Genomic DNA, 15,601 nt, shown 5'->3' with positions numbered 1-15,601 from the left:
AGGTGCCTAACTTTAGGCATCTTTTAGGACAGAAGGGAAATATGATAAAGTAGCCGAATATAAATAATTAAAAGATAAATAAATATAATATAATATAGTGATGCTTCAGTAAAATTGGGCAGCCTTCTGCATGCCATTTTACTGCATACAATTTAATGTAAAAAAAACAGCATAAGATCGCCATTCTAATGACATCTTTGCACTAAAATGTGATGTTATAGATGCTGTGAAGACAGGGCAGGATTAATTCATCGAGGGCCCCTAGGCACACAAGTACACTGGGCCCCCTGTCCCGCCCCACCCCACCATGCGCCTAGGCGGAAACAGGAAGCTGTGTTAGAGGGAAGCTTTGGGCAAGCAGCACCACTTGCACAATTACAGTTCCCGTTGCCTTTCTTATCCGCATTGCTTGCTTGTCTTACTTTCCGTCGATGGGGGGGGCCCACTTTGCCAATCGGGGGGTCCCATGTTGCCGATCGATGCTGGAGGGGCCCATCGCTGTTTGGAAAAAACAATGTTGATGCTTTCCTTCATCGGGCCCCCCTGACCATTTCGGGCCCTAGGCACGTGCCTACTTGGCCTATTGGTTAATCCTGCCCTGGCTACGCTGTCAGCATGAATCCACCATAGACACAGATTCAAGTATTCATTCTCACCAATATAATTCAAAGTCTATCTGGTAACATAAGAGAGGGATTATTTATATAGATTCAGGCACACTTCTTATTATCTTAATCACTTTGGGCTCCTTTTAGACAGCTGTGGTAGAGGTTTCTACTGGGGGCCAAGCAAGGTAAATGCTCCAAGGAATTCCTATAAGCATTGGAGCATTTACTTATCTGGACCATGATAGAAACTTCTACCGCAGCTTTGTAAAAGGAGCCCAGAGTGATTAAGATAATAAAAATCTATTTTATTCTTTACTTTATATGCCAGAGAACTAATGGAATGCATTTATGTAACGCAATAGAGTCACACTGTAAGTATGATGATCTCCCTGATTGTTTGAATGTTCCTTTTCAAGTTAATATAAAACCATATATTTTGAACTCTATTGATCGAAATGAATAGTTGGCCCTATACCTATGTGGCCTCACGGACAATGTAGCATATTTGTCCACTGTGGTTTGAATTCACCTCCTTAATGATATTGCCAGTTAGAAATTATAGCATATATGGCATTAGTGGACAATCAACAATTAGAATTAAAGGGGCAGAATATAATTTGTAATTAATTTAAATTGTTTGTATTGACATACTGTACTCAGTATTCATATTGTTTCTAACAATTCTTTTATCTTCTTATGCTTTCATGTGTGGGTAGCGTCAGCGATGGTTAGTATATCATAATATAAATATGATATTATTTACTTATGTCCACCTGGTTGTATGTAATCTCAAATGTAAGTTTAGAATACGTTTTATTTTATGACTATAGTACATTGAACTCCATAATCCCACTCATCCTTATTCCCAACCAGCTGCTTTTCTCCCTCTCTTTGGGCTAGAGGCACTAAAGTTAGTCGGTAATACTGACTGGTTTGCTGTTGGCTGATTCTCTGACCAATTGTGGAACAGCGATCCTAGGACCCAGTTACACCTATGCATTCTCTATATCTCAGCTAAGTTGTTTACTCTACTGAAGCTTTAATCATACAAGTTGCTTAAAATTTGGACTATTAACCTTTTTGCAATTTTTTGGACTTATGAACTTTATAAACCATTTATTAGCACTTCACAACATCTTTTACAACCCGGTGCAATGATCGATACCATTTAAGTCTCTTTAGGGCTTCTGCCTTTATTGAGTTCTTTAACTTTCCATCTTGGAATCTGAGCACCACTGTATGTTAAAAGACGTTTGAAGTAGATATTGTTCCTTTATGTGTTATTCTAATGTCATAGGACTGCACATAAGTTTTTACATGCTTTTAAGTTATCTACTTTGAGATTAATGCAGCCATGTGTGTTAATGCTTGATACTAGATGTTAACACTTTTTGATAAATACCTCCTTAGTTAGAAGGTAGTGCCAAAGAATACGTTCCCAGACATCTTTGCTATTATTGATATTGGTTGCATAGCCAATGAACACTTTAGACATTTTGACCTGGATTCTATAAGCGGAGCTGTTGGCAGCAGCTGCCTATAAAATGGCCGCTGATCGCATGTCAATCACGCAACAGTGCCATTTATAGAACTGCGGCTTCATGAAAGGTAGGCGCCAGAAATGCAGGCCAGGGTTTTTTTCAAGGCCTACATTTCCTGCGCCTGTCTTTCACATGAAACATGGTTACGGAGGTGCTTTATGACACCTAATGCCACTTCTGGTGTTAGCCACACCTGCAGTGGCATGAGGCATCGTAAAGTGCCTCCATAGCTACAGTGCAGGCACCTACATTTTTTTTTTTTTAGTATTTGTTTTTAAATGACATTTTCCACTTGTTAGGTGGCAGTAGGGTGCCTAACTTAAGGCACCATTTATAGAATATGGGCCAATGAGGATAAGTATTATATAGCAGTGTACTTATATTTTTCCATCTAGAGGGCTTATATGTGGTAGTTGTTTTATAAAAGAGCCTTATTTTGCTTTATAGATTACCAGCATAACATGCGATATATGTACCTATAATTTAGGTACAATTACTTATCACCAGCCATAGATTTCATACCTAAATGCCAAAGATACATGTGTAATTTAAAGTATTCTATAAGTTATAAAGGTGACTGCTATTTATGTTCCACCCGTGCTCCACCTATATGCACACCTACTTGCAATATACTCACTATGTAAAATCTGTACATATTTACAAAACAGAGCTGAAGCTCATATATTTCCTCAGACATGTAGTTCCATCATAGAATGGAGACTGTATGTGTAGATTTTAGTTCCACCCTAGCCACACCCAAACCATGCCCTTGAAATCTCTATGTGGTGTGGATATCCATGCGTAAATAGCAGCTTTCTGAAACTGAATATGCAACGTACACACATAGATGCCACTATACATAAATAGATATGTTTCTGAAAAAAAAAAAGACCTATGTACTGCAGCCATTATTCCTTTACTTAAGAATGATCTTGGAGAAGATAATGGTCAGATGCTAATGTTCTTCTAAGTTAGGCCAAACAAACTCCCCCATAAGTGTTCCCTTGCATAATTTATTCTGTCCTCAACCATGTTCTGTGAGGCTGCTCTCTAAAGATCCTTACTGACACAGAGAACAGAGGGCTCTAAACATACAAGCACAACAGCTTTCTGCAGTCCTGGAACCCTCCCTTTAGTATAATAGGATTCTCATTTATTGCTGATGTTGATTGCTTTGCTGTATTTCTCATGTTAATAGCAACCTCTACTTTAACTATAGCATGCAGTCCACTCCCATTCCATGCTTCAAAATGCTTTAGTAGCTTAATGTGTTCTATTAACTGTTAGCACAGTCCTGTATTATTAGTGCATGATAATTCCCATATTATAGACCTAACGTGACTTAGTAAATAACATAACATAACTTTATTCTTCTATACCGCCATAATCAATCTATTTCTAGGCGGTTTACACAGAAGAAGGCTGGATTATCAGCGAAGTACAAATAGGCTCCTGGGTGTTTAATGTGGCTTTAAATTCAAGCTAAGAGTTAACTGTTAGCATGCCTTTAATTGCTATATAGCATGCAAATGCCTATTGTAGGCATGCTATAGGTGATGAATGAGAAGGAGTGTGCTATGCAATTAACACAGAGATCATTGCATACATTTACGGCTAATATTGCAAATAATGTGGTTGCTGTTACCTACACCTGCATTCCGTCAAGTTGTCCATGTCATTAATGCAAAGTAACAATCATTGCTCTATATTAGCATACAGCTACCTTCCCAAAAGTACTAAGGATTACCCCAAAAGTTAATCCAGGTCAAACGCAAAAGCATAGAGCAGGTTAGTAAATAGTATTAGAAAATAATCATAACTTTATTCATTCATAATTAATTCCTGACTCTACCTGGCCATATTTCAGCTGAACACCTGCCTCGGGAGTCTGAACATAAGAATTTGCCTCCGCTGGGTCAGACCAGAGGTCCATCGCGCCCAGCAGTCCGCACCCGCGGCGGCCCATCAGATCCATGACCTGTCATGTTTACTTGATTTAGCCCTATAGCCCCCTTGTTTTTATCTTTACTCTTTCCATACTCTTATCTACCCTTATCTGTATCCCTCAATCCCCCTATCCTTCAGGAATCCATCCAATCCCTCTTTGAATCCCCGTAGCGTACTCTGCCCGACCACTTCCTCCGGGAGCGCATTCCATGTGTCCACAACCCTCTGTGTGAAGAAGAACCTCCTGGCATTGGTTCTAAACTTGTCCCCTTCCAGTTTCTCCGAGTGCCCTCTTGTGCCTGTGGTTCCCCGTAGTTTAAAGAATCTATCCTTGTCTACCTTCTCCATGCCCCTCATGATCTTGAAAGTTTCTATCATGTCTCCCCTAAGCCTCCTCTTTTCCAGGGAGAAGAGTCCCAACTTGTCCAGCATGTCAGCGTATGAACAGTCCTCCATGCCATTTATCATTTTCGTAGCTCTTCTCTGGACCTTCTCAAGTATCGCCATGTATTTCTTGAGGTACGGTGACCAATATTGGACGCAGTACTCTAGATGCGGGCGCACCATTGCACGATACAGTGGCATGATGACTTCCTTCGTCCTGGTTGTAATTCCCTTCTTAATGATGCCCAGCATTCTGTTAGCTTTCTTTGAGGCCGCTGCACATTGCGCTGATGATTTCATGGTTGTATCCACCAGCACACCCAAGTCTTTTTCAAGATTACTCTCCCCCAGCAATGTTCCCCCCATTTTGTAGCTGTACCTTGGGTTCCTTTTCCCTATATGCATGACCTTACATTTTTCTATGTTAAAGCACATTTGCCATTCGTTTGCCCACTCTTCCAGTTTGCTTAGGTCCCTTTGCAGGTCTTCGCACTCCTTTGTGTTCCTAACTCTGCTGCAGAGTTTGGTGTCATCAGCAAATTTTATAACTTCACACCTCGTCCCCATTTCCAAGTCGTTCATAAATATATTGAACAGCAGTGGTCCCAGCACCGACCCCTGCGGAACACCGCTTGTGACCCTCTGCCAGTCGGAGTATTGACCCTTCACTCCAACCCTTTGTTTTCTGCCGGCCAACCAGTGCCTGATCCATCTGTGTACATCCCCTCCTACCCCATGGTTCGACAATGATATGCAATCAATGAGGATAAAGTATCTCCGCAAACCATACTAAATACAAAGCATATTATTTGTAACACTAGCTTTGCAAATTCAGTTTCAGTGAGCAGTCCACCTTAGGTCAATTACATCCTAGATACAGTTGCATTTTGAAATGAATAAAGGTCTTGCCGTGGAACTCCTGTGATTGAGGTCTCTCTGCGGGTTGTTGCCATTCCTTTGTTTTCATTTATAGATTAATGCATGTCAAATCAGTTTAGCACATATAAAGGGCTCCTCCTGCTGCCACATTAAATGCACCGAAGCCCATTTACCACAGCAGCATCACTACCATGACTTTCTAAAAGGGGCCCAAAGTTGTGTTTGTTTGTTTTTTAAGGCAAGCTAAAAAAAACAATGTATGCAAATACACGACTACAGTACTCCCCCAATATTCGTGGGGGTTCCGTTCCAGGAACCCCTGCGAATTTCAAAAAACCATGAATACGGTTTTTCGCCTGTCAAAAGGCAGGAGAGGGGCAGCTGGAGTGCCGGCGAGTGAAGAAAATCACTAGCGGTATGCTCCGACCACCTCTTCCTGTTACTAAAGTAAGGCTACACCAATCAAGAGCTGCTTTGACACACAGCTCCTGATTGGTGTAGCCTGACTTTAGTACAGGAAGAGGCGGTCGGAGAATATCACGAATTAGTGAGTTCGCAAATTCGCGGGGGAACACTGTATCTAATGATAGCAATCATAGTTAATCTCAAGAAAATGTTCTACAAATGCGTACGAAAGAAATTGTGAAAATGGATGTTTTCCTAAAATAAGAAAATGTTATACATTATAGCCTTGGATGTGAAATAATTCCATTTGTTGATTTGGCTGGCGGATGTAAGAAATTGTCATCTCTTAAATGTTTAAATCAACTGAGAATAAAGGAAACTGGGCAGAAAGATGAAAGGACAACTGGAAATGGAAAAGTTTAGAATAACATCTGTAGACAGTTTTTAGAAACAAAATCAACATAACATGGAATCACTGAAATTATATAAATGTAAGGTTTACCAAATACCAAAGGTGTAAATTACACAGTTTTTCTGAAGTATAAAGCCAAGAAATAAATAGAAGCATCTATTCTTCAGTAAAATATTTATACATTCTGAAAATGGTTTTATGACAAGCATACAAACCTCAGTAGTATGCCTTTAGGAATGATGTCATGCAATGTAATTTCTTTTACGTACCTTCCGGAATCAGTATGCTAGAAGTTCAATCCCAACCCGCAATCTGAGAGTTGCAGAAAGCCACACACTTTTATGAGCACAAGCTCCTCCCCCTTAGAGTTCATTAATGGGAGAGCTTTTTGGTCACACCCCTTCAGCAAAACAGGGGGAAAAGCTCATTAGACTGAGAAGACCCACTGTGTATGTGAAGAATCGTGCATGCTCAGTACCAAGCTCTGGGATAGCTTTTCTGTCCTGGTGCAGTGCAATAATACAACACGCATGTGTGCTATTTCATTCCTGCTTGTCAATGGAAAAAAGGACGACCACAGATGAGGAGTCTGAAGAGATGGAGATAGGATGAGGGAGAAGAAAAGTAGAACAGACAGAGGTAGAAGGCAGGTCAAGGAAGCAAAGAGTTAAAAGGAAGAGAGCAGGAGGTTTCATAGTGGAGAAGATCAGGAAAAAAAGAGGGATGGATGGACAATAGCGTCAAGGGTCTTGGAGAAGATAGAAATGCAGTGGTGAGGAGTCAACTACATTCTTAATGAAAAGCCAGGGCTGGATGAAAAGTTGCCAGTAATTATAGCAAAGACTGCAGGACATATAGTCCATAGAATAAGGATACTAGCAGGTGAGACTCTTTGTAGATTGACTCACCAAGATAACCTAGATTTCAAACCTCAGTTTATATTTAAACCAACCTTACTCTCCTCCGCTTTTTTTTTTGGGGGGGGGAAGGGGGAGGTTACCTCTGTTTATATTTAAATATGTACAATAATTCCTGCTGTGCCTCTTATAAAAACGTTATTTAAAGGTTTTGATCACCATTTCCTGTTTTGCAGGAGGGGTTCAAAATGGGACTAACCCTTGAAGGCACAGTGTTTAGCCTCGACCCTTTAGACAGTCGATGCTGATGCCAGAAACAAAAGATTGCTGCTACTCTGATTATTTTTATTTGTTACTGCAATATATATTTTGTATTTTGTATGATGTGCCAAAAAGGATTCATGTTACTTGTGTTGAATTTTTCATCTGTAAACCAAGTTTAGATTCACGACTTAAATTTTCTTGTAAAATATCTTTTTTTTGTCAATTGTCATACTGTAAATTATTGTACATTGCAAAGTTTTCAATTTAATCTAGTTAAAATTGCTTAAATAATGTATGTGACATACATGCTTGTTTAATGTTTTATACTGGCATATTTTTTCACAAAAATAGCAAATACATATAATTTAAGTTAAAGGTCTCACATAACCATTTGATTTTAGTTTAGTAGAGTTTTAATGTGTATTTCTTTAGCTTAAAGAAGAAGAATGTATTTCAAATTTAAAGTATTACCTGAAAGATAAATCTGTTAGCGCAACATTTAAGCTATAGCTGTATTTTCCAACTAAAAGTATTACACAGATGAAGAAAAATTCTCATTTTCTGATAAGCAATTGTGTCCTTTGTATCTGAAAAGTAAACATTTTTATGATTTCAAACATGCCCAATGAATATTATATATAACAGAAAAGTATACTTTGAATTTATATAAGTGTTTTCCATGCAACTTCATATCCATTATATTCTTACATTCTGATTTGTTAAATTATTTTCCCCTTCAACACTGAGGTCTTTTAATAAGCTTTTGTTTTTCTCATGACCACAGAATGGGTAAGAAAAGGCTGTGAGGTCAGTTTTTAGTAAGCTGCTGAGCAGCAAGAGATTTCGCAGAAAAATGTATCCACATTTTTACTGACTAGATTTCTACATGCATTTTTTTTCTCTAAATCTAGCCAAACAAGGACAGCCATATGTATGACTGGAGTGGTTTGAATAAATTCACCCCTCCCCTTTTTTACAGAGTCGCGTAGCAAAAGCCCCAAAGCCCTTTAAATCTCTATGGGCTTCAGGGCAGTTACCATAGTGGTCCGCGCTATCGGGCTTTGTAAAAGAGGGGGTTAGCCTATTAGCACAGAAAATGCATGCTGACTAAGGATAGGAACCGGAAAAAAAACCTTTTGGTTGGTGTAGTCTTTCACAATTTTTGGAATTATTTTTTCATTTTGTTTTATGTATTTGTGTTAATAAAACAAGTTTAGGGCCCCTTTTATAAAGCTGCATTAGCGTAAATGCACCGAAGCCCATTCAATTCCTATAGACTTCGATGCATTTACCGCAGCAGCATCACTACATTGGCTTTGTAAAAGGAAACTTTAGTGGGCATTAGAAGAATTTTCTATCATGTGCAAGTCAAACTGACATGCATTAGTTCATTGGTTACTTAAACCCTTCAAGTAATATGTGAGGCACACTAAAACACCTAATATTAACACACTATTGTTTAAGAGTGATAACAGTAAGAATTCCCTTCGAAAAGACGAAAGATCTCAAGTGTCTGCAGTTAAACCTCAGAGCTAGTCATAAGGAGTAGCCCGTATGCAGACTACCATTGATCATATTTGTCTCAATGGGACTATTATGTTGATTTGTCTCAATGGGACTATTAAGTTGAAAATTTTTAAAAAATAATTGTTGCCCTATGCACATTTAATCATTAATATTGAATTGAGGCAATACTTAGCTTGGGTGAAGATTTTCTACCCAGCCCACTCAGTCCAGCGGGTATGGTAGAAAATCTTCACTCATGCTAAGTATTGCCTCAATTCAATATCAATTGACAATGAGAATTAAATGTGCATAGGGCAACAATTATTTTTAAAAAAATTTCAACTTAATAGTCCCATTGAGACAAATATGATCAATGATAGTCTGCATATGGGTTACTCCTTATGATTAGCTCTGAGGTTTAACTGCAGACACTTGAGATTTTTCGTCTCTTTGATGGGAATTCTTACTGTTATCACTCTTAAACAATAGTGTGTTAATAGTAGGTGTTTTAGTTCATTGGTTAACATTAAAATTTGAATATAAATCATTTTTAAAGTACACTAAGAACCAAGTGCAAGCTAAAGAATCTCTTTATGAAAACAAACTTCAAACCGAGCTTAGAAATGCTTCCAAATGTTTTCTGCTGCCCAGCTAAATTTATGTGCCATGTGAATTTGGGTAATCAATTTTTATTAAACCATAGAGAGAAATGTTCAAACTCAATGATGTTTCCCAAGATCATTTTCATTAGGGGCACCTAATGCAGGAAAAATGGCCTAACACAGGACCCACTAGTTAGTTTTGCCATTTGTTAGATTTTTGGAGGAAGGGGTATTTCAGGGGCGCAGAATGGATGTGAAATCACTATTCTCCATCCCCTTCTCCACCTCTGCTATCCTATCTTGAATTTTGTACTTTTTCACTTCTTTCTTCTTTTTCTAATCCCCCCCCTTAACAAAACTGTAGCACAGTTTTGAACGCCGGTCGCAGCGGTAACAGATCTGATGCTCATAGCAATTCTATGAGCGTCGGAGCTGTTATCGAGGCAGCCAGCACTAAAAACTGTGTTAATGGTTTTGTAAAAGGGGGGGTTTATCTATTTGTCCAGCTACCTATTTTTAGCCTGTAAGCATCCAGATAGCTTAGTTGATGGGTAGATAGAAATTCTTAAATAAACTTGAAACTTACTCCGTTAGCATGTTGATATTACCATTGCTCTAACCAGTTAGGAAATCCATAATGGGGGAGTCCTTAGCATCTCCTAAATAGGTGGTGATAAGTACAGTATAATCTCATTATAACGGAATATCGTTTATAGCAGACGAGGTCCACTGGTCCCAGCCGTGCGCCGAAAATCACTGCATATAACGGACTTTTGCATATAACGGACAATTTGGTCCCCAGAGCCGCTTTTAGCTGTAGTTTTGTTCAGCTATAACGGACATGCAGGTTCCGCCTACAAGGCGCATGGCATGCCGGTGATATAGTATCAAAATGCAGCCCAGAAGAAAATGACAGATTAGTTTTCTTTCCAGTACAGTACCACATAATGGTTTAGAACATTTTAGTGTTCTGGTTTTGCAATTATTTCGTGCCATATCAATGTTTTGCTGAGTTTTGTTGATGTTGCTGATATGCTTGTGCAGTGACTGTTGTTCATTGATTGTACGTTGTTTCAAGTTGACCTAAATAAAGTTCTTAAAAAATGCAACTCTGGATATAACGGACTCTGGATATAACGGACTATTTTTCCAGGTCCCTTGAAGTCCGTTATAACGAGATTATACTACTCCCATGTTAATTTTTTTAAATAGCTGCAAGTTAAAGTTAGCATTACCACAGAGCCAGAAAAATAAAAGATATAATTGAAAAATACATATTTGATGATCAAGCTAGCAAGTGTCTCCTCGGCCCACTATTTACCAACCTATTTTAAGGGAAGAATGTGGCGCAGTGGTTAAAGCTACAGCCTGAGCACCCTGGGGTTGTGAATTCAAACCCACGCTGCTCCTTGTGACACTGGGCAAGTCACTTAATCCCCCCATTGTCCCAGGTACATTAGACAGATTGTGAACCAAGGGCAAAATGCTTTGAGTACCTGAATAAATTCATGTAAACCATTCTGAAACCTCCTGGGAGAACAGTATAGAAAAATAAATAAATAAATACTTACCAATTAATATGCATTAATTGAAGAAGACTGAAGACGTACCACAAAAGCATTGAACTATATGGTAGAAGGACTTGGTATGCTCTGATGTATGTGGGCTGTTGCATGAAATGTGAGAGTGATAGAATCAATTATAGGTTCTAATAGAATTAAATAAAGATTGGCCTAAGTGAGTGTGACGCTGCAAATGCACCAAAGCCCATTCAATCTCTATGGGCTTTGGTGCATTTACTGCACTGGCCTATGCTATTTGGCTTGATAAGAGGCGCTAAAGTAAGCATCCAGATCCAGCCCCTGTAGCATGCAAATTCAAATCACTCACCCCTGCTCCAAAGTTGCTATTAATGTGAGCAAGTATTCTATACGTGTACTTATGTATTTTATTCACATGGAGGGGCATTTTCAATAGGATGTCTTAAGTCTGAGTTTGGACATTCTGGGAAAGACATCCAGAAATCCAGTAGAGAAAATGTTCACTTTCAAAACTGCAAGATTCCATCTTTTTTGTTTAAAAATAAATTATCTAGACCAGGGCTGCCCAAGTCCGGTCCTCGAGATCTACTGGCAGGCCAGGTTTTTAGGATATCCACAGTGAGAGAGATTTGCATACCAAGAAGGCAGTGCAGGCAAATCTCTCTCATGTATATTCATTGTGGATATCCTGACAACCTGGCCTGCCAGTAGATCTCAAGGACCGGACTTGGGCATCCCTGATCTAGACGTTTGGACCCTTAGTATGTCTATCTTTTTTGGCCATTCTCGAATATAAAAATGTCCACATGAAAAACACACAAAAGCAAGTTTTTTCTGATGTCCAAGCAGCCAGCATTCTTAGCAAACTGTCACAAACAACTGAGCATTCCTGAGTACAGCAGAACACCCTGAAAGATTACTGCAGTGAATGTCATATTAAAAGTCCCAGGTACAAATGTCATAACTCATATTGTATGGTGAGCCCTCCAAAACCCACCCAAAACTTACTGTACCTACCTGTACACCACAACAATAGCCCTTATGCCTGCAGATGTCATCTTTATGTAGGTATGGTATGTTTTGGAGGGCTGCATCCAAAAATCAGTAGATACACAAAGTTCATTATTTTGCTCACTTGGGATACCTCTGATATCCAAAACTGGTCATTGAGGTATCATTGTGTACAATGAAGTAATATGCATTGTCACAAGAAAGTCTGGTTAATATCTGTATATTAGACAGCAATAGCAATAAATGAGTGATATCTTTTAAATAGTAATGTACAGATCTAGCTCTAAAATAAAAAATAGTCCAGAAATTGACCAGATGGTTCCAATATTGATCCTGCATACTAACTTTGGTCTACCAGGTGAAGAATAAAAATCCTTATGAATTTTGGGCAAAATTTATATACGAGGGGTAGTTAATTAAATAGGAAATTAAAAAAGTTGCTTCCTTGAATGTCAGCTTAATCATTTTTTGCAGATCATTTTAGATAGTAGGAAGAGGGTCCATATCTAGAAGCTGATAAGCTATAGGGTCAGATAGCTGATGACAGCCTACCAACATATAAACACTAGTAGAATGAACTATGACAGCCCCTCTTTTGTCGGCTCATAATATTATCAAATGGTTGTTACCTCTTAGTTTGTACAAAGCCATATGCTGAGAAGCTCTCATCTTGAAACGACACCTTCCTGTTGGTAACGTGGCCTCCCAGGTACTTAAATTGCATAGTATCAAAGCAAAGCAGGATTAGTAGTTTCAGGAGGGATCTGTTAAGAGCTAGGATGTTTGATTGAGATATCCATATTCAGGGCTTTAGTTGGGGAAAAAAATGAATTTGCAATTTCATAAAATATATTTGAAAAAAACCCAGTCAGGCCTTGAAGCGATCATATGCAATCAAAGGAACAAAATATAATCCCAGTTCCAAAACCTGAAGTCAACTTTCTGTTAGAACTTCATTAGAAATACTAATAACTGATCCCTATATTGGTTAAATTAAGATATCATTTTACAGTGTAATAATACAGCGGCATGCATGTCTTCACTTTTGTGTTTTGTCTGGGGGGAGGACCTTTTGAACAAACTCAAGTGACTGAATTTAACCCTATTTTTTTGGCAGCTCCTTATTTGTTACTAATTGAGAAAGGTCACATAAGTTATTTCTAAATTTTGGCATCTAGAATTTTAGACGGTATGTGATAACAGCATTAGGGCATCATAACCTGTATAATTGTTGCCTTGTTTTCAATACATTTCTGCATTTATTGAATATTTGACTTAAGGTTGTGAGGTAAAATGCACGGGTTCCCTTTTTTTTTTTTAATCCCCTGTATGTTTATTTAAAAAAGATACACACAGTTGTGTTTCCCCAAAATAAATGTTGCATATCCCAATAAAGTTTGTGGTACCCATATTAGTCTATGTTGTTAAGAAACAAAAAATATAAGATACTTATTTATTGAGCTAACTTGGTACATTTCTCGACTGTTCAGAGTGAAAGATATTTACCAGAAAATAATGCTGGCTTTTACAAAGCTGTGGTAGAGGTTTCTACCACGGGCCGGCGAGGTAAATGCTTCAACGCTCAAAGAATTCTTATTAGCATAGGAGCATTTACCTTGCTGGCCCATGGTAGAAACCTCTACCATGGCTTTGTAAAAGGAGCCCTAAATCAGATTTTATTCAAAGGAAGTGGGAAGAGGAAGGAGGATGGCAAAAAATGTCTCTCTTTCCTTTCTAAGTAAGTCTAAAGACTGGGTAAGGAATGGCAGTCTAAACTCAAACAAAACATCAAGCGCCACTCATGCGTCCATTCAGCATGACGCCATTTTGGATCTCTTGTGTATCCTTTGTGATTATGGGGCTTTGATTTAGCAAGATATTTTATTCTTTTCCAGTGTTATGTTTTTATTTATTTATTTTTCATTTCACTGTGCTTCAGTGGAAGAGTGGCCTAGTGGTTAGGACTGCAGCCTCAGCACCCTGAAGCTGCAGGTTCAAACCCGGCGCTGTTCCTTGTGACCCTGGGCAAATCACTTAACACTCCAATGCCCCAAGTACGTTAGATGTGAGCCCACCAGGACAGATAGGGAGAAATACTTGAGTAACTGAATGTAAACCATTTAGGCTAAAAGTGGTGTATAAATACTAAAATTAAAAAAATATATATATACTAGTCTTTAAGCCCGTTAAATTAACGGGTGCTAGAATAGATGTCTGTCTGTCTGTCTGTCTTTCTTTCTGTCTGTCTCTCTGGCCCCCTGTCTGTCATTCTTTCTTTCTCTTTCTCTCTCTCCTTGGCTAGTGTTTGTCTGGGTTGGCCGCTGGCTGTCTGTCTTTTTTTTTTTCTTTGTGTCTCTCTCCTTGCATGTTGTCTATCTGTGTTTATTCTATCTGTCTCTCTGGCCCCCTGCCTGTTTGTCTTTCTTTATGTCTGTCTCTCTGTCTTTCTCCCTGGCCCCCTGCCTACCTGTATTTATCTGCTTGACTGTCTCTCCGTGGCCCCCTTCTGTCTCCCTCCCCCCTCCCCAAAGCAAGCCTGTTACATTAACGGTGCTAGACTATGTCTATCTGTCTTTCTTTCTATCTGTCTCTCTCCCTGCCTCCTATGCAGCAGCATTTCTCTCCCCCCACTTCATTTTAAGTTGTCTAAATGAACTGAATCTAATTAATTCACATCCCTACTCTTTTTTTCTCCGTCTGTAGAGGCCCCTATAGCTAATTTTTTTGGTCTTTTTCCATCTCTTCCCTTCTTTCTTTTCCTTATACCAGTCAGACAATTGCCTCTGGATGTTCCTCAGTTCCTGCCTTGGTCTCCCTCTCAGAATATAACACTTACCTCTCCCCTTTCTGCTGTCTCCCTCCACATAGCTTCTGCATCGGCTTCCTATTTATTCTTAGCACATAATTAATCCTTAAGAAACAGACGTCCTTGTGGGATAAGACAGCAAGACAGGCTTGTTGCTCAGGCACCACCTGCATGGCTGTTTTGCTGCCTTGAGTATTAAAAAGCGCACTGGAAAGGATAAATACAAAGGTACAGACCGGTAGGGCACTGGGGGCTAGGGAGAAAGCAAGGGCACAGCCGGAAATGGAAAAATGGCACTACCATTTGAAGTTTATTTTTAAAGTTTAAAGTTGCCGTGGCGGCTCCTCTCACGATCGCTGCCTGCGTCGGAAGCCTTCTCTGGCGCAGGTGCGGCTCTTGAGAGGAGCCGCAGCGACTTTAAACTTTAAAAATAAATTTCAAATGGTAGTGCCGTTTTTCGTTGATGGAGGTCTGCACGAGCAGGGAGGCGGAGTGGGGCCGTAATTTTGAAGGTGGCGCGAGCTGGAGCAAATCCGTGCTGGGCCTGCGTCTGCCCTCCGCTGACAGCCGGCTTCCTCGAAGCCCTCCTCCTGCAGACGTGGACCGCCGGGGCCTGGGTGCGACGGGGAAGGGGGGTCTTGCCTGGCCGGGGCCGGACGAATCCCGGGTCTGCTCTCCTTCTCCTAAGTCCCGGCCACTCACTACGCTAACTGCCATAGAGGAACTGTCGCTTAGGTGTGGCTATGAGTTTGTCGGCTACAGCGCTGGAGTGCTGGTGAGGCTCTTGAGAGGAGCTGCAGAGTTTGGCTGTGCAGTGTAAAAGAGTCGGCCACAGCGC

The 15,601-nt window shown here is 39.7% G+C and overlaps 1 protein-coding gene across 12 annotated transcripts in view; it reads left to right on the top strand.

Annotated features, from left to right (window-relative positions):
* GULP1 (GULP PTB domain containing engulfment adaptor 1) overlaps positions 1-7,918 on the top strand; it is a 282,238-nt gene extending 274,320 nt beyond the window's left edge. For 11 of the 12 annotated variants that reach the window (XM_033945464.1, XM_033945471.1, XM_033945461.1 and 8 more), the window contains one exon: positions 7,270-7,918. In XM_033945464.1, the coding sequence (XP_033801355.1) occupies positions 7,270-7,341 (72 nt within the window). In that variant the 3' untranslated portion in view covers positions 7,342-7,918. Of the gene's footprint in view, positions 1-1,324; positions 1,336-7,269 lie in introns of all 12 variants that reach the window. The other variant, XM_033945466.1, reaches the window with a different exon arrangement.
* Positions 7,919-15,601: the final 7,683 nt, after the last annotated feature.

The sequence above is a fragment of the Geotrypetes seraphini genome, chromosome 5, assembly GCF_902459505.1.
Source record: "Geotrypetes seraphini chromosome 5, aGeoSer1.1, whole genome shotgun sequence".
NCBI classification, from domain to species: domain Eukaryota; kingdom Metazoa; phylum Chordata; class Amphibia; order Gymnophiona; family Dermophiidae; genus Geotrypetes; species Geotrypetes seraphini.
This window is presented reverse-complemented; position numbering and strand designations above follow the sequence as displayed.